This window comes from Anoplolepis gracilipes, chromosome 12 (assembly GCF_047496725.1).
Source record: "Anoplolepis gracilipes chromosome 12, ASM4749672v1, whole genome shotgun sequence".
NCBI classification, from domain to species: Eukaryota; Metazoa; Arthropoda; class Insecta; order Hymenoptera; family Formicidae; genus Anoplolepis; species Anoplolepis gracilipes.
In genome coordinates, this window is record NC_132981.1 from 3,923,213 (window position 1) to 3,948,441 (window position 25,229).

General features: G+C 30.2%; 1 protein-coding gene across 1 annotated transcript; it reads left to right on the forward strand.

Annotated features, from left to right (window-relative positions):
• The first annotated feature begins 2,309 nt into the window (after positions 1-2,309).
• On the forward strand, positions 2,310-24,443 carry Kl-3 (dynein heavy chain 8, axonemal kl-3). Its single transcript, XM_072903834.1, has 66 exons — positions 2,310-2,438; positions 2,742-2,964; positions 3,081-3,232; positions 3,400-3,598; positions 3,695-3,858; positions 3,929-4,105; positions 4,356-4,577; positions 4,778-4,879; positions 4,977-5,123; positions 5,217-5,491; positions 5,582-5,921; positions 6,154-6,380; positions 6,468-6,958; positions 7,040-7,199; positions 7,336-7,547; positions 7,781-7,908; positions 7,988-8,168; positions 8,334-8,671; positions 8,812-8,975; positions 9,153-9,407; positions 9,482-9,722; positions 9,816-10,015; positions 10,249-10,420; positions 10,493-10,638; positions 10,714-10,852; positions 11,054-11,284; positions 11,460-11,665; positions 11,765-11,985; positions 12,071-12,356; positions 12,513-12,651; positions 12,825-13,045; positions 13,137-13,320; positions 13,488-13,628; positions 13,719-14,066; positions 14,149-14,338; positions 14,641-14,786; positions 14,873-15,071; positions 15,220-15,338; positions 15,436-15,772; positions 15,843-16,113; positions 16,183-16,383; positions 16,460-16,705; positions 16,946-17,264; positions 17,389-17,615; positions 17,699-17,921; positions 18,011-18,187; positions 18,283-18,450; positions 18,554-18,769; positions 18,990-19,127; positions 19,197-19,493; positions 19,583-19,738; positions 19,874-20,029; positions 20,096-20,231; positions 20,395-20,546; positions 20,633-20,886; positions 21,033-21,461; positions 21,690-21,966; positions 22,065-22,251; positions 22,356-22,617; positions 22,694-22,933; positions 23,040-23,207; positions 23,381-23,522; positions 23,601-23,790; positions 23,870-23,988; positions 24,069-24,230; positions 24,318-24,443. Exons 1-66 carry the CDS (start codon positions 2,310-2,312, stop codon positions 24,441-24,443), a joined length of 13,791 nt encoding a protein of 4,596 aa, XP_072759935.1.
• Positions 24,444-25,229: the final 786 nt, after the last annotated feature.

Here is a 25,229-nt window from a genome sequence, read left to right on the forward strand (position 1 = left end):
AATATAACAGGTCCTGTAACAAAAAGAAATCACTTTATAAAATGGATAAATTACGTACGTTTACATTAAATCTATTTCAGCATGCATATAAATTTGTCATACTCTACATATTTGATCTTTTGTTTAAAAAATATAGTTTTAAGTTTTACATATTTTTTCTTACGCTTTTCTGTAACAAGATTTGTACATATATGTAAGCTTCTAGAAAGCAAACTTGGTTTAATATTAATTTTTTTTATTATTGCATGAGATTTACGTTTAAAATTTTTTGAACAACATTATTATTTATTTAATTTTTTACATTTATTATTTATTTAATCTTACCCTTAATGTAATATGAAAAAGAGAAAAGTGAATTGATTTCAGAGGATTTGTTGTTGTCTGATATAAGAGGCCCCATAATGGAATAATGATCTAAAATCTAAACAGAGAGATTCTTGTTGCATCTGCACTACGAATAGATTCGATGCACGAAAATCTGCAAAATTCTAGTAATAAAAAAAAAGATTTATTGTAATCGGATGATCGAAGAATTTTTAATCAAAGAAAAATGTTGTTTGTATATTATTTTGTTTCATATATATTACTACGATTGCTACTATTTTTATTAATAACATTTATATTAAGATTGGATATCATTGAAATCACTTGAGAAGAAATTTTACGAGTTTTTCCTATATTTGATTTAAAATATGTATTCTAAATAATTTCGTATACTTTAGATGAGTTATAAAAATATAAATCGTCATTATTTACAGACTAATAAAAAGCTAAATTCTTTTTTATTATATAAGCAGGCCTTTTTTAACTGCATAAACAAGATAACGCAAACATATATAAAAAAAACCTTAACAACAATATCCATTCTGAGCAACGTAGCAATACCCTCGTTCAGCCAATGATGCGACGACCAAGTTGTTAGAAAATACAAAACCTTAGAAAATCCTAGAAAATCGACCACAAGAAATATTGACAAAATACTGACAGTTAAAAATTTTTTCTGTTTTTTTTTTAGTTTGACTAAATAATATAAAAAGTATATAAACAAAAAAGGAAAATAAAAAGAAAGAATATATTTTAAAAATCATAATTTAATGTCATCTGAATGTGAGAACGTTATTTTCATATAAAATTAATAACTTGATATAACAAATATATAATAAAATATATCTTACGTTATTATTTATTAATATAATATTATTATTTATTAATCTTATTAAAAAATATATAAATATAAATGTACATATTATTTTCTTTCGAAAATTTTTAGTTGAATTTCAAAAATAATTTTCTTTTTTAATAGATTATTATCTTTTACTCTACTTATTTGTATTACCGGTAAAAAGTGAGACCCCATTTTTCTATGTTATTATGTTGAAGACCAACTACTATTGCAACATATTTAAGTAAAATTAGCTCTAAAATATGTAATTTTTACAATATATAATTAACATTCTTTAGATATTAAAATTTTAATATCTGTAATTTTCTCTATCACATAAACATATACCTTTCAAATTGTAGTAGCTAAATCTTAAAAAAAAACGTAAAAAAAATTTACTACGAAAAAAAATATTAGTATTACGCAATAATAAAAATCCGATAAGTTGTAAGTTTTGAAAGAAATGAGTTATAAAGATAAATAAAGTATAAGATTTATAAAGATTTATAAAGTAATTAATAATGTTTATACTTAATAATAATACATATGTTTTCAACATTACTAACGTACTTAACATTTACTCACGTTTTATCTCTTTTATCGTTTGTATAGAAAATTTTGAAGAAACTTTTTTTGTTATTATTTAAAAAACTAGTGAAATTCATAATAAGAGAATAATTTTCACTTGGTATTTTCAAAGCAAATTGATAGGCAAAAATGTGATTTTGATTATTGTACTTCGTATTTTCAGGCATATATTGTATTAATGAATTTTTTTGTTTTAAAACTGCAGAATATATTTTTACTTGTGGCTTTTATACATGCAAACTTAAGTGGTGCGTTGGACGATCAATTCTGATCATAATAATAATTAATATTTAAAATGAAAGAAACAATTAAAATATACGAATGGCATACGTAATCCGCGATGTATGCTAGTGATTTTAATAAAAAGCATTGTAAAAAAGTATTTTAAGTAACATTCATTTGTTTATTCATCCTGTTTTATACGCATAATTTCCGACCGATGCATAAAGAATTGTCAATGTCAAACGTATATGTAGTTACAGTTATACTTTTTTCTAACTTCCTCAAAGTTTCTTTACTGATATCATTGCAATATCTACAATTTATTTTTCTTGTAATAATGGCAAACGCGTATCTTGCATCGCGAGATTACACGAAACCGGCTATCGACCAACGAATCGCTCAATTAGTGAAAAGAAGAATTGGTGCACGAGAAGATTTGCCCACGGAAAGTACAAAGGAACGACTTGTAAATACGACTTTTGTGGATTTAATATTTGTTTTAAGTAGTCTCAACATACTTACATATCGTACATATGTTTTCCTCGAATATTATTACAAATATTATTTAATGTAACCAAACACATAAAAGCATTTTAGAAATGCTTGTTAAAGTTTATCAAATAACGAAGAAATAATTAAAAAAGTGAATATAAATATATAAAATAGATAATATAAGTAAATTGATATAAAATAAATATAAAATAAATATAAAATAAATATAAAAATAAATTTATAGTTTCAAATATACATAAATCATTTTATTTTTTAGGCAAAATTTAAGGAGATTCGTAACGCCAGGCAAGGCTTACTAAAAGTTACACATCGACATGTCTTGGAGATAGTAGCATATATTTTGAATACAGATGCTGATGTGCTGGAAGAAGGAATTCTCGACAAAGATGACTATGTAAATGTATTTAGTAGTTTCTTCGCCGAAAGTGGAAAACAAGCTATTATTGTCTATTTTCAACCTATGAGTCCCCCGGCATTTGGTACAAAACGATTATTTAATATGACATTGATGGCGATATTTAAATTAAATTAAATTAAATTAATATGACATTAATTGCAATAATTTACGTTGTACATGAGACTTTTGTGATCACAGAATCTGGGCGATGGATTCCGCAATTTAGCGAAGGACAGCAAGTTACACGTTGCTGCATAACAGATGGTACTACTGAGGAGTTTTCCGGCAAATGCGTCATAATTTATCGATTAAAGTCAAATCTTGAATTTGGAATCAAGCAGCTACTTGATGTAAATATCGATTAAAAGCTAATGCTCTCTAAACTGAAATTGAATTTACATCATATTTTTTTATTGATAGCAATATATATTCATGAAAAATATATGTATATATCCTTTCTTTTTCTTAAATTTTATTTTAATTTCTCATGCTGCTCTTTATTTTATTTTCTATATAGGAAACGTATTACGCATATGCTGAAGTAGATCATACATCACACAGTGCACTGGCAGGTATATCTGATTTAATTTCCCGTTTACATGCACGAACATTAATTGCTAATGTGCAATGGGGAGAATTGTCGAAAAGCGAAGCTGGCGAAAAGATAAAGGACGATTTTATAGGCGATTTCAAAGATTTTTGTGAATTTCTTAATAGTAAGTAATTTACAATTCAATTTGTTTTTTAATTATTGTAATTTTTGATGTACCTTCTTTAGATGCGAAATAATTTTTTTTTCTTTCTTTCTATAGTGACGAAGTTAGATTTGGAAAATATTATATGTTTTCCAATTAATTGGGATCTTTATGAAAAATATTTGGCACCGTCTGAAAATATTAGAGAAAACATCCGGAAATTGGATGTTATCAAAGCAGTGGAAACTAATGTTAAAATATGGAAGAAATTGATAGAACGGGTGTGTGATTTTTACCATATCTCTTAATGTTTTAAGGATATTTTGTTTTTTTTTAAATAATTTCTCGCAGGCCATTGTCGAGAGTCAACAATTGCGTAGGGAAACTGAAACTGTAGGACCGTCCGCGGAACTTGCATATTGGAGGAGATTATTTGCTCAATTTTCATCGATAATAAATTACATAAAATCTCCTTATACTCAATCATTTATACAATTGTTAACAGAGGCAAAATCAAAACTTATTAAGGTACTTATAAATAATATATGTATATTGAACTAAATGTTAAATAATATATGAAATACAAATATATTGTTAGGTAGCAAGAAAAATGAATAATATTTACAAGTAATTTCAAAATTAAATATTATGAATTATTGAATATTACTATTAAAGAAATATTATTAATGTTAAAAAAGAAAAATAATTAATAAACTATAAATATATAATAGCAACATATATATATAATTAATTTTAATTGATCAAATTTTATATATAGAAGTGGAAGATATTAGAAGATCATGTGACAAAAATACATATTCTGTCACAAGATAACGTAAAATATTTATACGCGTTAGAAAAATTTACACAGCCGTTGTACAGATTAGATCCAACGAAAATTGGAGATTATTTACCCGCTCTCATGTATGCAATAAGAATGATTTATGCTGCCTCGCGATTTTTTAATACGAGGAAGATGGTAACCGCAGTATATGTAAAGGTATTTTTTGTAAAATTAATAATTAATGTTTAAATTACTTTTCTAGTAAAATAATTGCAAAAAATTAATTACATTTCCGCTAATTTATTATTTTTTGAAGATTATAAAAAAAATTATAATTATAATATATTATTATAATCAAGCAAATTATAAGCTCTTTATTGTTTGTTTAATTGCGTTGATTTATAATCTTTATTCAGATAACAAACCAAATGATATTGGCATGTAAAGCATATTTGACGGAGAATGGAAAATTGAGCATTTGGGATGAATCAAAACATATTATGATATCTAAGATAAAGGTAAAGAACAAATAAAATAACATTAATGTCTTTCATCCTTTTTTCCTTAATTAATCTTACAATTAAAACAATAAAATCAGAGAATTATGTTATGCAGGATTGTATTAAGCTATGTGAAACATATCATAAGTGTTACGACGACATGTGCAAAAAGGTCGAAGAATCCTCAGATGAGAAACCTTTTGAGGTATCCGAAATGTATGTTTTTGGAAAGTTTGGCACTTTTAAGACGAGAATAATAAAAGTGAGTAAGTAATAAGTAAAAGTAAAAGTAAGTCATAATATCTATATGTAGAGTCACGTTATTATAATAACTTTTATTTGCGATGTATGATAGATCATGGATATCCTTGAAACAACACGAATGTATTCCATTCTGTATAGTTCGACCATAGAAGGAATTGACACATACGCGCAAAAGTATACAAATTATTTTAAACGTATCTCATCGCAGAAGTATGATCCTTTGGATCACAGAAAACCATATTTTGATTCTGATTACGATAAATTTAAAAAGAGCGTAGCGGAGCTGGATATAGAGCTTAAAACCTTCTTTTACAATTGTGTTTCTCTGGCACCAAATATAACACAGAGTTTAGAATTGATAGCTAGGTAATATAATATGTGTAAATTATTTTTTCGTGTTATCTGGTCATTAAAAGAATGTATTCTACATGTAATACATTATATGCTCTCTCCTAGATTTCAAAAATTAAATCTCAAGCGACTGAGGATTGACAGAAAGTGTTTAGAACTCGTTGCAATGTATGAACGAGAGGTTGAAAATATTCGCGATGCATATAATGAGAACAGATCCGATCCACCTGTACCAAGGAATATTCCACCCATCACTGGTAGAATCCTATGGATTCGACAATTGTATAAACGTGTTGAAATTCCTATGAATATGTTTAGATCGCAACAAAGAGTAATTACCCATGATTCTATGCAGAAATGCATTAAAATATATAATGCACTCGTCAGTGCGTTTATTCATTACGAGTTAATATATCACAAAGCGTGGTATGATTCAGCTAAGATTGTAAGTTTATTACTGCAACTAATTAGGATATTAATCAAGAATTCCTAAACTATTTGCAATTTAGAATTAAATAAATTTTTTTATATTATTTTTAGGAAAAAATAGATCTAAACAATTTAGTATTTTGCTGCATGAAAAATTTAAAAAAGCAAACTTTTAAAGATAAAATTTGAAAACTTGAAAATTATTGTTTTAAAATTTAGATTTAGAGATATAATTTTTAATTTACTAGGTTCGTCTTGCATTATCATCACCTATGCTTGTGCGTCATCCCAAAACAAATAAATACTGTTTAAATTTCGATTCTTACATATACGAAGTGATACGAGAATCAGAGCATATGTCTAAATTTGAATTAGAAGTACCGGATTTTATACAAATTTTAATCTTTTGCAAAGAGAATATATTTTTATCTTATGAAAGAGTAAAAAAATTACTTAAGAGAAATGATTCCCTTAGGTACATAAATTCACTTTATAAATATTGATCTAAGCTTTTTTTCTGTGTGTGTATATATATTTAAATTTATTCATTATGTGCGTGCAGACGTTCCATTCCGATAATATTTTTAAATTTAATGAAGATTGCACTCGTCAACCTCGAGATTGCTTTTTATCCTTGCCTATCAGTAATTTCGTGGTCCTCGCTAAAGATCCCTAAAATATGCGCTACTATAGAGGAAGAGATTCAAAATACAGAGATTTTTTTGAAGGAAGTGAAAGATATGAAAGAAGCGAGAGTGGATGAAGTATTTGAGTCTATTGCAGAAACAATGTTATTTCAATTAGATGAGCAACCGAAAAGTCCGGAACAACTTTTAACTGATAACACAGCTTATCGAGATAAAACAGCAATTGACTTTGAGGTAAAATCTTCGGCAGCGGAGAAAGCTGTTTTCACGATTATTAATAAATTTATGGATCGTGTAACTGATCCTACCGTGCAAGATATTAAATATGAATGGATGGATCCTGAAAAAATTAAAAAACAAATGGGACTCGAGAGCAAATTAATACCTAAAGGACCTTTTGAACCCGGTATTATATTTTCTCAAAGTGTAATTATGACGTTGTGTATTATTTTGTGTTACGATTAAGAAACGACTTAATCAAATATAGGCTTTGGTCACATCGAAAGAACGAATAAAGTTAAAATAAATCAAGTGCATAATGATTGCATAGAACTCTTTGCACATTTCAATAATAAATTGATAGAAGCCTTAGTAAAGTGTACGAAGAATTCCTTAGACTTATTAAAGAAGAAAGCAACCATTATGAGGTATTTTAATATTTGCGTATTTTTATATATTTTTATATATTTATATTTATATATTTAGTTTATCTGTATTATATATTTATATTTTGTAGTTTTATGTTAATAATAACATTATTAATTTATTTGGATTATACTTTAGCGTGTTAGTTGAAGATCTTGAAATAGAAAAGCAAGAAACTCCGATTATGTTGACATATTTTGTTTTACAAATACCAAATATTGTAATCATCCCATCGATAGAAGAATTACAGAATTACTTCGGCAAAGTTATAACGAGTATTATAGAAACGCATAAGAAAGTGTTTATGTGGGGACAACGATATTCTGTACCTATGCACGCTAAAGCGCTTGGTAAGGTAAATTATAATATTGTATAAAATATTCGAATTAAATGTTAAATAAATATATCTGACAAACATATTATTAAAAAAAGAGAGAGAAAGATCGATACATTTTTCATCAATATATATTATAACACAAAACTTTTTAAATAGATCTTTTTATTATTTCATACCTGATAAAGAAAGTAAATATTTATGTAACGTATCTTTGATTATTTATTGTAATTTTTTTTATATTTCAAGCAGATAAAGAAGATATGCTCGATACCTGTTTTCAAGTTGTATTAGATCACAAAGATATAATACGGAGCACAATGAGTTTACAGGGTTTAATATTAATGTTGAGAGATGATGTCTCTAAAGTTAGCAATGTATGGAAAATTAATATAACGTGTAATTTAGTTACATTTTATAGATAATTCATATTAAATATAATTATTCATTTTTTAGTCATATTTACGATATTCTTACATATGGGCAGAGAATAGAAATGAGATAATACAAGCGTTTGTTGATTCCAAACCTTTTATACAAGAAATCAAAGAGAAGTTTATCGAATATGAAGATCTAATGACAGAAATAAAAAATTTACCTGACCGACACCTACTTGGTCCTCTTCAAATCAATATGAGTACGTAAGAGTAATATTATATTTCTCGAAATGTTACCTCTTTTTATTAAGCACATTTTACGTACGCTCATTTCATTAAAATAACACAATGATAATTATATTAATATTCAATTTAAATATATTAAAGAAATTGTTTTCAAAACTTCTAAAGTAATTATTTTATAGATAAATTAAAATTAGCATTCCTCGTCGAAGCCAATGCATGGAAGAGATCGTTGGGTACTATGTTATTAAATAGCTACAAGAAAAAATTGCTAAATATAACAGAATATATATCTGATAAGACCAAAGTTCTCTCCAGGCATATTAAGGATTTAGAGGATGTTAGAGTTGCAATGAAATGCTTGGGGGAAGTACGAGACGATTTTATATTATTAGATATGGAATTGATTTTGATTGAAGAGACTTACACGTTGATGGCAAAATTTGATATAGATATATTGAAGGAAGATCAAGATATAGTAGATGGATTGAGATATAATTTTAGCAACATGCTTAATATGGTATGAATTTGTTATTTTTACTTAATTCTATTTAATATATCTCGCCATACATTTTTACATTGCTTACATTAATAGAAACTATGCTTTAAAATTACGTAATTTTTTTATCTCCGCCATGAATAACATCTATATTTTTGTAGGTGAAACAAGTTCAAACAGTTATATGCGAGATGCAAGAGCCACTGAAAAAGGAACTTATTGATGGCGTTGCAGTTCTTAAACAGAAGGTGACTCAATTTGACAGTGATTTCGAAATTAGTGGCCCAATGGTTGAAGGAATACCAGCAAAAGAAGCCAGCGAACGGTATAATGTTTAATTATTATTTAATTTTATTAGTTTATTTAAATTATATTAAGAGCTTAGTCTACATATGTTGATATTAAAAGAAGATTTAATTCTAATAAAAAAAAATTTTTTTGAAGCTTGTAAAACAATATATGTTGATAATACCATTTTATTTTTCGTGCGTTACATTTCAAGACTTATCCTGTTCCAAGCACGCTTTGAAGAATTATACGAGAGATATGAAACCTACAGCAGCGGTGAAAGCTTATTCGGCATAGAAATAACGGAGTATCCAGCTCTGCAGCAGAGAAAAAGAGAGATTAATTTATTGCAAAAGTTGTACACATTGTATTTACAAGTTATGCGTACTATTGACAGCTATTATGATATCCCATGGTCCGAAATTGATATCGAGGCAATTGTAACTGAATTGGCCGATTTCCAAAGCAGGTAAAAGTTGCTTTACTTATAATAAAATTTATATATAAAATTCTTGTTATAAAATATTACAATATAATTTTTAGATGCCGAAGGTTACCGAAAGCTATGAGAGATTGGCCCGCATATATTGATCTAAAAAAGAAGATCGACGACTTCAACGAAATGTGCCCATTATTAGAGATGATGGCTAATAAAGCTATGAAAGATCGACATTGGGAGAAATTGTCTAAGCTGTGTCAATATTTTTTTGATGTGGAATCTGAAACTTTTACCTTGGCAAACGTTATGCAAGCACCATTGTTAAAATACAAAGATGATGTGGAGGTATATCTAAGTAGTTTGCAAATTTTAATAATTCTGTTAATTACTGTTTAAATTATATTTTTTCTACAAAGCATGGCGTTTTGTATATTTTAGGACATATGTATTAGTGCAGTTAAAGAACAAGATATCGAATTCAAATTGAAGCAGGTAATTGCAGATTGGGTGGTTGTGAATCTGCAATTTACTAGTTTCAAGCAAAGAGGCGAACTATTGTTAAAAGGTACCGAAACGGCTGAAATAATAGCACAACTTGAAGACAGTTTAATGATTATAAGTTCCTTGCTGGCAAATCGGTATAATAAATTAATATATATAATAATAAATAGATATTAAATAATTCATATAATAAATACATAAATTAATATAATAATAAAATTTAATATAAATTAATATAATATAATATAATAAATAAATTAATATAATAAATATTTAACTGACATCATATTTGATTTAAAAATAATATTCCCTATATTATTTTTATATTAAAAATAAAACATCCCCTATATATTGATTAAATGTTATACAGTTACAACGTACCGTTTAAGAAAGAGATTCAATTATGGCAGACTAAACTTAGTAATACATCAGAAATATTAGCGAAATGGTTAACGGTGCAGAATCTATGGGCTTATCTGGAAGCAGTATTTATCGGCGGTGACATATCAAAGCAACTGCCTACTGAAGCGAAGCGTTTTAACGTAAAAAAGACTATGAAAAGATTGCGATTTTGTCAATTAAAAATAATCTAAATATTTAATATTATTATTTAGACCATTGACAAAGCTTGGGTTAAGCTAATGCTTCGCGCTCACGAGAAATTGAACGCGGTGGAAACATGTACTGGAGATGAAACTATGAGCACATTTTTACCTCATTTATTAGAACAATTAGAATCATGCCAGAAATCTCTTAGCGGGTACACATACTATCAGCAAAATAAAGTAATTATACTTGTCAGATTAAATTGTCAAATTTAATTAACAAATTCTAGCTATCTGGAAACCAAACGAGCTATTTTCCCGAGATTCTGCTTTATATCAGATCCTACAATGTTGGAGATACTTGGACAAGCAGCGGATTGTCACACAATACAAAATTATCTTGATGGATTTTTCGATAATATAGCAAAGGTAATAAGATAAAATCTAATAAATCGGTAAAATAAAATAATTATGAGATAAAATAATCTTGCCTTGTACTTTGCAAAAATAATTTTTAATTAATTTAATTATTTTAATTAATAATTTCTCTGTTGTCTTATATAGTATGCATGTGACAGAGAGTCACATACTATGTATTATATTATATTATTACATTATTATATTTTATAGTTGAAGTTTTCCGAAAAGGAATATGAAAAAATTGTAGCAATGTATTCGCGGGAAAATGAACAAATAGTGTTAGAAAAGGAAGTCGCATGTATAGGAGGCGTAGAAAATTGGATAAATACTTTTTTAACGGTCCATCAACAATCCGTTGGCGCCGTAATTTCGTTAGGATTGCAATCATTTTATGCGCCTGAATTTGACATCTTGTCGTTAATAGAAAACTCTGTTTTACAAGTAAGACGATGTGCATACAAATATGTATATTATATATATATATATATATATATATATATATATATATATATATATGTAATTAGAACAAAGATTATTTTATATATGTGCACAATTAAAATAAAAAGTTGCGCGCAAATTTAATATGCAATTTTAATCATATTTTTATTTTCCGCAGGTGGGTTTATTAGCGTTACAAGTTTTGTGGACACGCAATTCCGAAATAGCAGTTACAACAGCCAAACGTGACAAGATGATAATGAAAAGGACTAATCAGTGGTTTCTAGATTTGTTAAACAGCCTTATAGAAGTAACGGTTAAGGATCTTACCAAATATTCTAGAGTAAAGTACGAATGTTTGATAACAATACATGTACATCAAAGGTATTGCTTTTGAATATACGTTTTTAGTATACGATAATTACAAATTACAACATAATAAGAATTTTTTAAAGAAATTTAAGTCGTAAATAAATCTTTCAGAGACATATTTGACGATCTGTGTCGTCTCAAAATTCGGAATATACACGATTTCGAATGGTTAAAGCAGTGTCGGTTCTATTACAACGACGAGTCAGAGGAGGTCATAATCAAAATAACCGATGTGGAATTTATTTATCAAAATGAATTTTTGGGTTGTACAGATCGTTTGGCGATTACACCGCTTACAGACAGATGTTACATAACTCTAGCGCAGGCTGTGGGTATGATATGTGAAGAGTGTGATGGCGTTTATACCGTTATTTACGTTGCGTCATTTATTATCATCCCTACAAATATTTCTCTTAGGGATGAATTTCGGTGGAGCTCCCGCGGGCCCTGCTGGCACGGGCAAAACGGAAACAACGAAAGACATGGGGAAAGCGCTAGGAAAATACGTTGTTGTGTTTAATTGCTCCGATCAAATGGATTTTCGAGGTTTAGGCAGGATATTTAAGGGACTAGCACAATCCGGTACTTGGGGATGCTTTGATGAATTTAATCGTATTGATCTACCAGTATTATCTGTTGCTGCGCAACAAATTGCCATCGTGCTTAATGCGCGGAAAGAACGAAAAATGAGCTTCTTGTTTAGGTGCAAAGACAAATTTCCAACATATAGTTATCTATTTTGTAAAATTATTTTTATTTTACATTAAAAATTTAAGTCTTTGTACAAAGTTTTATCATTTGCTTATTTTAATTGTGAATTATCCAATTGTTAATAAACTGATACAAGCTTCATTTACAGCGATGGTGAAACGTATAAGCTCAACTATGAATTTGGAATATTTATTACAATGAATCCCGGATATGCTGGTCGACAAGAATTACCGGAAAATTTGAAAATACAGTTCAGAAGCGTGGCTATGATGGTTCCTGACAGACAAGTATAATGAAATTATTATTATTGTTCTCTTTTCTACATTAAATTATTACAGCTACACTTCCAGATATAGACAAGCACTGGATTTATAATTCATAAAATTTGCATAAAACTTGAGAACGAGAGAGAAATATAATAGCTACATTGCGTGAATTTAATTTAATTTCGTTTGCACAGATCATAATGCGAGTAAAACTTGCGGCATGCGGCTTCAAAGAGAACATATTATTATCACGGAAATTTTTCACGTTATATAAATTATGCGAGGAGCAGCTCAGCAAACAAGTGCATTATGATTTTGGATTAAGAAACATTTTATCGTGTTTACGCACGCTCGGTGCTGAAAAACGTGCGAATCCCACCGATTCCGAAGAGACCACACTTATGAGAGTATTACGGTACAAAAGCACATGCAATTGTTATAATCTTGTGTTGAAAAATTATTTGAATACAGAAGAAGATAACATACTCTTACGTTAATTTTTTTAGAGATATGAATTTATCTAAATTGGTGGATGAAGATGAGTCTCTCTTTATGTCGCTTGTCGAGGATATGTTTTCGGGTATTAAACTAACAACACAAATATATAAAGAATTACAAAAAGCGATTGCCAGCGCTACGGTTGCCCTTGACATAATGAATCATAGCGAATGGAATTTAAAAACCGTACAGGTATATTTGATATTTTTAACGCATGTATGTATATATATTCATTTTTTCTAAAGAAAAAAAAATTTTTTAAGTGCATTTAAGTATATCGGATACATAAAATTACACCAAATTAGCATAAATTATATTATTATTGAAGAAGGATAAATTATGATAATATTTATCTTTAGTTATACGAGACATCGCTCGTTCGCCACGGTTTAATGGTTTTGGGACCAACGGGATCGGGTAAAACGCGATGCATGTGGGCGTTGATGAGAGCTCTAACAGAGATGGGTATGCCGCATAAGGAAATTAGAATGAATCCAAAAGTTGGTATATTTGTTAATTAAATATTATATCAAGCATTGCAATATAGAAATAACTTTTCACTGACTTAATATATAAAAAAATATCGATAGGCAGTAACTGCATCTCAAATGTTTGGAAAACTCGATGTTGCAACGAATGATTGGACGGACGGTATATTTTCTACTATATGGCGAAGGTCTATGCAAACGAAGAAAACAGAGAATTTATGGATCGTACTGGACGGCCCTGTCGATGCAGTATGGATTGAAAATTTAAATTCCGTTCTGGATGACAATAAAACGTTGACATTAGCAAATGGAGATCGCATTGTAATGGCATCGAATACAAAATTAGTGTTCGAACCTGACAATGTGGATAACGCATCTCCGGCGACCATATCGCGCATGGGAATGGTCTTTGTTAGTGCTTCTGTGCTAAAATGGAAATCAATTTTAGAGGTAATATGGATCCGGAGTTTCCGTGATACCGTGATACTTTACGCGCGGAAAACCCATTTCGATGTAGCAATACTTTTTATAGGGTTGGTTTAAAAAATGTTCCACCAATGAAGCAGAAGTGTTACGAATGTTGTTTCATAAAATATACGGCGATGCGCATACGTTTGTTCAAACAAAGCTTCATACTAAAATGACGCTCTTAGAAGCGCTTTATATACGGCAATGTATTGACCTATTGGAAGGTTTGAATATCGGAAATTCTGATCCAACCAGTAAATATGTGATATTCTCCCTTCTGTATTCAAATATTTATTTACTAGAAATGGCTATGCAATATCAGCATTATAAACAGCGAGCATTTTATCGGATCATATTTGTCTCACTATTTCTCTTTTTAGATGGGAAATTTATAATATTCCCTTATTTCTGAATATGTTGTTAGTATTTCTAATAATATGACGTATAATCTACAGTAACAGCATTAGGATATTAATTAATCAGTTAGGATTTATAACTGAATTTTAATGATAGATAAAATATTTATTAAATATTTAATTAAAATCGTAATTTATAGAAATATTGCCTGAGCGTCATATCGAGAAACTCTTTTTGTTCTCTCTCATGTGGAGTCTTGGTGCTGTATTAGAGCTTGACGGGAGACTTGCATTACAAGAGTATCTTGTAAATCATGAATCAAATTGTAACTGGCCAAGTTATACAGTTCGTATGATATATAATTTTATGACACACTATTTAAATTGCCGAAATAAGGTAGCACCTCTTTACGATCTATAAATATACAATAGGAAGATGAAACTATTTTTGAGTACCTAGTATCAGACGACGGAAAATGGATACATTGGAGTAAAATAGTATCAGAATTCGAATACCCTCCAGACCGTGTTTTGGAATACCATACTATTCTTGTGCCTAATATCGATAATACAAGAACGTTATATTTAATTGATATTATAGCCAAACGAGAAAAGGCAGTACTTTTAATAGGTAAATGAATTAATATATTTTCGATGATTAGCTTAATTAAATATTAATCACTATATTTTAATTGCATGTGCTTAATATGAATTTTAATATTAATTTATTAATTGTAATATTAATTGTTTGTACATGATATAAATTAATTGCATAATAGGCGAAGCGGGTACCGCAAAAAGCGTAATGATGAAAAGCTACATGTCTAAGCATGATCCCGAATATCATTTGAATAAGTTTTTTAACTTTTCTTCAGCATCCACGCCTAACATGGTTCAGGTAATAACTGCGAGTGTAAATAAACTTTTAATTCAAATTTTCAAGATTTATACGCGATTATGTTCTAAATTATTTTATTACAAAACTTTTTTTCCAGCGCGTATTTGAGAGTTACGTCGAAAAGCGAGTGGGTACTACTTACGGTCCCCCTGGTGGACGGAAAATGAGCATTTTTATCGACGACATAAATATGCCAGCCATAAACGAATGGGGCGATCAAATTACAAACGAGGTTGTCCGTCAGTTAATGGAATACAAAGGATTTTATTCCCTGGATAAACCAGGCGACTTTTGCACGATGCAAGATATTATGTTACTTGCCGCGATGCATCATCCGGGTGGAGGACGAAATGATATCCCATCAAGATTGAAACGGCAATTCAATATTTTTAATTGCACATTACCGTCCAATAAATCTATGGATACAATTTTCAGTAAGGAAACGTTTAACGAAACACCATAAAAACAGTGAAAAAGTTTTTTTTCAATTTATAACAATCGCAGGCGTTATCGGGCAAGGATATTTTTGCACCACGAGATTCTCCGAAACTATCGTGAATTTTTTGCCAAAACTCATACCATTGACACGAATACTATGGCAGCAAACCAAAGTGAAAATGTTACCGACTCCAGCGAAATTCCATTACGTTTTTAACTTGCGTGATCTGTCCCGTATTTGGGAGGGAATACTCAGAATAGAAAGTGCCGAATGCGAGTCTATAATGACACTGCTGAAATTATGGGAACACGAATGCACGCGCGTGATAGCGGATCGGTTCGTTACTCTTATGAGATATTTTTGCTTAATTATCGTGGCAATAATAAACCGCTGATTCTTTTTTAGCTTCATTTCCAATGACGATAAAGAATGGTTTCAAAATACATTAAGGCGGACTACGGAGAAGATATTAGGTCCAGATTTCCAATATTATTCTCCGGTCGAGACGTATTTTGTTGACTTTTTGCGTGAACCACCAGAACCGACAGGTGACGAGCCGGAAGATTTTGTATTTGAAGCACCTAAGATTTACGAGGAGATGCCGAGGTATAGCTTCCGATGTCAGATTTTTATCTGATCGATTTAAAAGCAGATTTACATTAATATCCACGTCTCTCGCTAGCTACGATATCGTTATCGATGTAGTTCAACAAAATATGGAACAATTTAATGAATACATGCGCGGCATGCGTCTTGATTTGGTCTTCTTCCACGATGCTCTGGTGCATTTGATACGAATATCGAGAATACTTGGAGTTCCCAGAGGCAATGCATTGCTAGTGGGTATCGGAGGCTCCGGCAAGCAAAGTCTGACACGACTAGCGTCCTTTATTGCGGGATTTAACTTCTTTCAAATAATTTTAACAAGGCAAGTATTATAATTTTACTAATCATTTAATTGCGGGAATCATGAAAGTGGAAAATAATTACTAGAAATATTATAAAATTTAAATAAATTTTGATTTTATTTTTGAACTATATTGAAATCTTTACTTTGTATATGTATATATGTTTATAAAAATATTGCACGAATATTTTTAATACTAAATATATACAATGTATGAGTGAAAATGCGAGAAAAAAATAATATGTGTAATTATTTTTTTAGAATTTATAATGTAGCCAGTTTGATGGACGATTTACGAAAATTATATCGCACCGCTGGTATTGGTAGCAGAGGCCTCACATTTATTTTCACCGACAATGAAGTAAAAGACGAAGCATTTTTAGAATACATAAATAATGTGCTAAGCGTCGGCGAAGTGGCCAATCTTTTCCCAAAGGACGAGTTAGATGATATTTTGACAACTGTCACGCCACTAATGAAAAAGGACGATCCTCGACGACCACCGACACAAGACAATCTTTATGATTATTTTATATCGCGAGCGAGAAATAATTTGCACGTCGTTTTATGTTTTTCACCAGTGAGCTCCTTTATGATCGTTCTTAAAGATATTCGTGTTTCTTGAACCTTTTATTTGGAATTGTTAAATAAAGTTAATTTAGTTAATTAATTGAAGTTAATAAAGCTAATAAATATTTATATAGGTCGGTGGAAAGTTCAGATCTCGAGCGTTAAAATTTCCTGCCCTTATATCTGGTTGCACAATAAATTGGTTCTTAAGATGGCCAAGGGACGCACTATATGAAGTCGGTGAACATTTCTTAGAGAAATATAAAATTATTTGTAGCCCAGAAGTAAAGCAACAATTAATGCAAGTTGTAGGTGATATTCAAGATGACGTAAGCGACACTTGCATAGAATATTTTGACAGGTAGGACTTTATTTGTCTTTTATTTCAATGTTTGTGTATGAAAATATGTAAACTAATTTAATTTTAATAAACGCACCGACCAGGTTCCGACGTCAGGTATACGTGACTCCAAAATCATTTTTAACATTTCTCGACAGCTATAAAAAGTTGTATAAGCAACGTTTAGATAACATTAATACGCTTGCTTCTCGTATGACTAGTGGTTTGAGCAAATTAATTGACGCTGCAGCTCAGGTTGATTTATTACGGAAAGAATTGGAAAAAAATCAAGAAGAGATTGCAGTAAAAAATGTGCAAGTGGAAGCGGTAAGTATGAAAACATTTTCATAAAATATCACTTTTAATAAATTCTGCGATTTTCCCTCTTTTTCTATTTAATTATATAACATTTTTAGATTCTCGTTACTGTGAACGAGAAAAAGAGAGAAGCTGAGAGTGTGAAAGCAAAAGTGCAAGTGTCAAAAGATGAGGCGGAAGCGATTCTGCAAGTGATAGCGAAAGATAAGGCCGTGGCAGAACAAAAATTGAAAGCCGCCGAACCTGCCTTGTTAGAAGCTGAAGCTGCTTTACAGGTGATGCATTGTAATAAAATAATAATTAACGCTATTGATATCAAGCACCTTTGTTATAAAATAAATGTTTATTGCAAACAATACATATACTTTAGATTATAAAAGCAGCGGATATATCTACTGTTCGTAAATTGGCTAAACCGCCGTACTTAATTACACTCATAATGGACTGCGTTTTGATTCTATTTGGAAGAAAGCTAGAACCAGTCAAACCTGATTACGAACATCAATTTCTAACACCTTCGTGGGCAGAATCATTAAAGGTGAATCAATTGATATCTATTTTTATTAATTGATAAAATGTTAAAATAAAGTAACAAGCTTTTTTTTATTTTTTAAGCTATGTATTATTTGCATTTCTTGCAGGTCATGGCTGATACCAGATTTTTGTATAATTTACAAAACTTTCCAAAGGACAATATCAATGCTGAAACTGTTGATTTATTGATGCCGTACTTAAATTATCACATGTATACTTACGAAGCCGCGAAACAAGCTTGCGGAAACGTAGCAGGTCTTATACAATGGACTATCTCTATGGTTGCTTTTTATGGAATAAATAAAGACGTGCTGCCTTTAAAGGTATAATGTCTCGATTAATAAACATTAATACAGTATACAAATAGTCATTGTCAATTACTAATTTGTAACTAGAGGGAAAATTTTTATTTAAATAATATATATTTTCTCTCCTTCTTTTTCTTTACTTGTCAAGTCTAATTAATAACATTAATTATTAATTATAATATTAATAAAATACATAGTGTTAAAAAGTATATAATCAGAAAAGAAAAATTTGTAGGCAAATCTTGTTGTACAAGAAAGTAAATATAGAAAAGCCAACAGAAATTTGCTTGAAGCGGAGGGACTGTTAAAAGAAAAAGACGACGCTTTAAAAATCGTGCAAAGTGAATTTGATTTAGTGATGCAAGAACGACAAGTATGATATCAGTAATAATGATACAATAAATAATAATACAATGTACATATTTCTTATATTCATTATTAGATAATCATTGATCAAGCTGCGGTTTGTCAAGCGAAAATGGATACCGCGGCCGCTATGATTGAAGGATTATCCGGGGAAAGAATAAGATGGACGGAACAAGTAGACATATTTAAATCAGAAGCAGAACGTCTTGTCGGAGATGCATTAGTATTGACTGGATTTCTTTCCTACTGCGGGCCATTTAATCAAGAATTTCGAGTTCTTTTGCAAAAGAAGTGGTTTAACTTTATACAAGACAGAAAAATTCCAATTTCTGTTAATATAAATATTGTTAATTTATTGACAGATACAGCTACGGTTAGCACGTGCTATAAGAAATATAATTATAATTTTTACTATTATAATTATAAATTAAAAAAATATTTAATTTAATTTTTGTTATACAGATCGGCGATTGGAGTTTGCAAGGCCTGCCGACCGATGAATTATCCATTCAAAATGGAATCATTGTAACCAAAGCATCGAGATATCCTCTTTTGATTGATCCACAATTGCAAGGCAAAACATGGATTAAAAATAAAGAAGTGGATTTTGATTTACAAGTACATAATAAAGCAAAAATGTGAAATGCAATATAAGAGCAGTAATTTAATGTTACATATATGTAATATATAAAATATATAATATATATAATAATATATTAAAAGATATATATTAAATTTTAATTTATTTTCAAGATAACATGGTTTTCCCACAAATACTTCAGAAATCATCTAGAAGATTCTATATCGTTAGGACGACCATTGTTGATCCAAGATGTAGGAGAAGAGTTAGATCCAGTATTAGATAATTTACTGGAAAAGAATTTTATAAAAATAGGAAGTTCCTTAAAGGTAAGAAAATATTTATTGTATTTTTTTTCTCTGTAATTTCATATTTGACATAATTTATCGTAATAGGTTAAATTAGGCGACAAAGAAGTGGACATTAACAAGGATTTTAGACTTTATATCACAACAAAGTTACCAAATCCTTCTTATACTCCCGAAATATTTGCTCGCGCATCTATAATCGATTTTACTGTTACAATGAAAGGTAAAATTATATTACACTCTTTATGTAATGTTTTATAAATTTTGTTTAATTATAAATATATAATATATATAAATTAAGATTATATACATATATAATTATATTTAATTATAATGATAAATTTATTTATTTAATTTTTTACACTTGAATTGTTTTACGTTTACAGGCTTGGAAGATCAACTTTTAGGAAGAGTCATTTTAACAGAGAAGAAGGAATTGGAGAAAGAAAAAACGCAATTAATCGCCGATGTAACCGCAAATAACAGAAAGATTAAAGAATTAGAAGAGAGTCTTCTACATAGATTGGGAACTGTACAGGTATGCGCTTTTTTGATGTGTTAATAGAATAACTGTGAAATATACAAATTAATAATATCATTTTTATGATATTTTTCATACTAAAGGGTCCTTTAATAGAAGATGTTGAATTAATGTCGGTATTAAATACCACGAAGCAGACGGCGGAGGAAGTAAGTGAAAAGCTGAATATCGCGAAGGATACAGAATTAAAAATCGATACAGCACGCGAAGAATTCCGACCGATTGCAACGCGTGGTAGCGTTTTATATTTTTTGATATGTGACATGCCGCACGTCAATTGCATGTACCAAACATCCCTCGCTCAATTCTTAGAACGATTTGATATCTCAATGGAGAGGTAAATACGGATAATTTTCGAGTAATAATTTGCAATGCGTTGTGGGACAGATATATTTTTAATAAATAATATAAATAACATTATTAATAATATAAATACAATCCTTTTTTTATCGAGATATGTGTATTGAATAATTTTTTTATTAGGTCTGAAAAGAGTCCAGTCAATCAAAGAAGGATAAATTACATAAACGAGTATCTGACGTATGATATATTCAAGTACAAAGCACGTGGACTTTACGAGATACACAAATATATGTTCATTTTGTTGATGACATTAAAAATTGATCTACAACGAGGCAGTATCACGCACGAGGAGTTTCAGTATCTTATTAAAGGCGGCGCGGCGTTGGACTTGAAAACAGTCGAGCCGAAACCTTGCAAATGGATTACGGATGTGACGTGGCTTAATCTGATTGCACTCTCGTCGCTGCGACAATTTCAGTACATTGTATCTCAAGTACCCGCTTCTGAGAAAGCTTGGAAACATTGGTTCGACAAAGATGCACCAGAAGAGGAAATTATACCAGATGGTTACAACGGTTTGGATACGTTTCGTCGATTGCTCTTAATTAGGTAATCTCCTAACATATTCTCATGTCATTAAAAGTCAAGAGCAACATATCGTGTATAAAAACTTGTTTCATGTATAAACTGTATATAAAATATTTTGAAAAGTTTAAGCATTTCAAATCAAAGATTTAAAATGTCGATAGATTGTTTTCTCGGAAATTTAATTGAAAATAAAAAACCTCAAATATCTCGTGGCTTTTACGCACTTAAGCGAAATAATTTGTTTTATAGAGCTTGGTGCATGGACAGAGGGTTGTCGCAATCTAGGAAATATATAGCGTCTTCCTTAGGCGCGAAATACGCAGAGCCCGTGATTACGCTTCTGGACGTGATGCATAGTGAATCAAGGCCAAACACGCCAATGATCTGCTTTTTAAGTATGGGATCGGATCCTACGCCTAGTATCGAGCAACTCGCGAAGAAGATGGAGATCGTTTGTAGAAGCGTATCGATGGGACAGGGTCAAGAAGTTCATGCTCGCCGATTACTCAATAGCGCGAAAACTGAGGTATTAGACACAACACACGGTACAGAAAAGAATTATTTCTTCTTCAGTATATGAATTTTTTTGTTTTTTTTTTTAATTTCAATTGGAACAATTTACAGGGTTTTTGGGCGTTATGCCAGAATTGTCATTTAGGCTTGGAATACATGACGGAACTGGGGAATTTTCTCTTGGAGATGGAGGCACCTCATCCGGATTTCCGCGTATGGATCACGACGGAACCGCACAAAGACTTTCCCGTTTCCTTGCTGCAAATGTCTATAAAATATACATATGAACCACCGCAAGGTATCTATTTTTACTTCTTTGAATAAAAATGTAGCGTCTTATATATATAAGAAAATGGTGAAAGCATAGAAATAGTCGAAATATGATTTTTCTGCGTTTTATAGGTATACGCGCCGGTTTGTTGGCGACGTATAGCGGCATGAATCAGGAAATGCTGGATCAATGCGATGCTGTGCAATATATACCGCTAATATACACTGTGTCCTTTCTACACACGATCGTTCAGGAAAGACGAAAATTTGGTCCTCTGGGATGGAATATACCTTACGAATTTAATTCGTCGGACTGGTTGGCGTCCTGCATGTTTATAAATAATCATTTGAACAATTACGATGTGAAGCGCGGTTTAAATTGGCAGATTATACGGTAAATGAGTGATTCCACCTATTGTCTTTCTTTCTCTCAGCAAACGTTGTCAATACTTTCTATTACATATTTACAGTTATATGATTGGTGAAGTTCAATACGGCGGACGTGTTACAGACGATTACGATAAAAGACTGTTAAATACTTTCGCGAAAGTATGGTTTACAGATGCCCTTTTTACGGAAGGTTTTGTTTTTTACAAGGGTTATCTCCTCTTGATATTTAAGCAAATAAGCGATTACTTAAAGGCGATAGATGCCATGAGTACCATAGATTCACCGCAAGTATATGGTTTACATCCAAATGCAGATATTACGTAAGATCTTTTTAAGAGAAAGGAAAGATATGGATATATATATATATATAAGACTAAGCAGAATTTCGTAAAATAATTGAAAAATTATTTGTGCATTGTATTGCAGATATCAGAGTAACTCTACGCAGACTGTACTAGATACCATAATATCTGTACAGCCAAAAGAAGCGGGTGCTGTTGGAGCAGAATCCCGAGAAGTGGTTGTTACAAGACAGGCAAAGGAAATGCTAGAAAAGGTTCCAGCACTATACAATATGTTTCAAGTTAAAGACAGGTTTGCGTCAATTTGTGTGTGTTGTCGTTTTAAACTGTAATTACTATTTTTTTGATTAATAATAAAATTAATTCAATTAATAATACAAACGATAATAATCTATTTTCTTGCATTCGATAAAAATAAATAAAGAATTAATTAACTAAAATAATTAATTTACGAAATTTTTGTAGATTACGTGCAATGAATCATGCTGCTCCGATGAATATTTTTTTAAAGCAAGAGATCGACAGAATACAAGTAGTTATAAAATTGGTCCGCGTTACACTCAAGGAGCTTTTACTGGCTATAGAAGGCGTTATTATAATGAGCGAGGTAATTTTACTTAGAATTCTAATTATACGGTTATTAAAATGCAGTTTTACAAAGCGAATAAATGTGAATACATTAAAGGAATTGCGAGATGCTCTCGATAATATATACGACGCGAAAATACCAAAAATCTGGAAAGCTCGATCATGGGAGTCCGCTACTTTGGGCTTTTGGTTTACGGAACTATTAGAGAGAAATCAACAATTTTCGACCTGGTTGCAGAGCGGCAGACCGACAAAGTTTTGGATGACCGGATTTTTTAATCCACAAGGTAAATAATTTTTATGTTAAACTGAATTCTCCATGTAATTTTATAAAAATATAAAACTCATTAAAAACTGGATTTATAGGATTTTTAACGGCAATGAAACAGGAAATAACGCGGGCTCATAAATGGGCTTTGGATAACGTTACGCTTCATAATGAAGTTTTGCAGAAGATTGCAGAGGAGATCAAGGCTCCGCCACCTGTACGCAATAATAATTAGTAAATGTGTTACATACAACGTATTGTGCGTAAAAATTAATAATCCTCATGTTCGCTAAATAGGAAGGTGTTTACGTTTATGGACTATTTCTGGAAGGTGCCGGCTGGGATAGAAGAAACAGCCGTTTGTGTGAATCGGCAAATAAAGTCCTTTACGTATTAATGCCAGTAATACATATTTTTGTTTTGCATAATACTCCAGATAAGAGTCCGAAATTGTATCAGGTAAGTGTGAAAATATGACGAATAGATTTTAAAACGTTTAGTTAAAATTTCATACATAATAAAGTATATAATAAATATTTTTTGCAGTGTCCCGTATATAAAAAGCCTCAAAGAACCTACATAATGTTAATAACACCGCTTTGGCTGCAAACTATAAAAAGTCCTGATTATTGGATATTACGTGGAGTCGCTTTGTTATGTGATAATAAATAATTTTCTATTATAAATAAAAATAAAATTGCTTTTAAATTCTTTATTGCATCTTTATCTTTACGAAATTTGTGCATTGAATTTAAAGTTGTGTGTTAGCGTGTCTTAAATAAAATATCAGATAGAATATAAAGAAAAAGCGAAATAAATCAATTATTAGTAAGTCTTATTTATCGAATTATATTTTGTGGTAAACGATAATTTTACGGAACCTACATTATCGATATGTCGGACCTGCATTATCGTCCAATTCATAAAGTGGTGCACTCTGTTGTAGAGCGCACATACTATCTAGAGCGATGTTTGCATAATTCAAATCGAATTGAATTGTGCGCGACGTAATGCGAAATGAGTGCTTTTGTGAAATTCGTTCCCTTTTATCCATTGCAATCAAACGCAAATTAATTACGCAAACAGCAATCGATGTTGTAATAACTTTGTTGACAATGTAAGTAATATAATTATTATGTTATTTCATACATTATCATACACTAGATGCGTTGCGGATAAAGTTGCGTTTATTGGGTTAACCTTCCATTATTTTATTATATTTTATTTGCACAATCTTTTCTGCTTTCTTTTTGAAGAATGTTAAAGTTATGATACTAAAGAAAGTATAAAAAATTGTACACATGACGTAATTGAGTTTTTAAAATAAATATAGTAACAACTTATACGTGCATGTTTATATGTTTGAACATTAAATAATAATTTATTTTGACGTATGTTTAAATATGTATTTTTTGCCTATTTAAAGAAAATGTATAATTTAATGCATTCTTGTAATAA

Excerpts from the sequence above, each read along its gene's own strand:
- Kl-3 (XM_072903834.1), top strand. The coding sequence starts at position 2,310 with ATGGCAAACGCGTATCTTGCATCGCGAGATTACACGAAACCGGCTATC. Across the intron at positions 3,599-3,694 it reads TTTTTGTGAATTTCTTAATA|TGACGAAGTTAGATTTGGAA; the intron begins GTAAGTAATTTA and ends TTCTTTCTATAG. Across the intron at positions 20,030-20,095 it reads AAATAGGAAGTTCCTTAAAG|GTTAAATTAGGCGACAAAGA; the intron begins GTAAGAAAATAT and ends TTATCGTAATAG.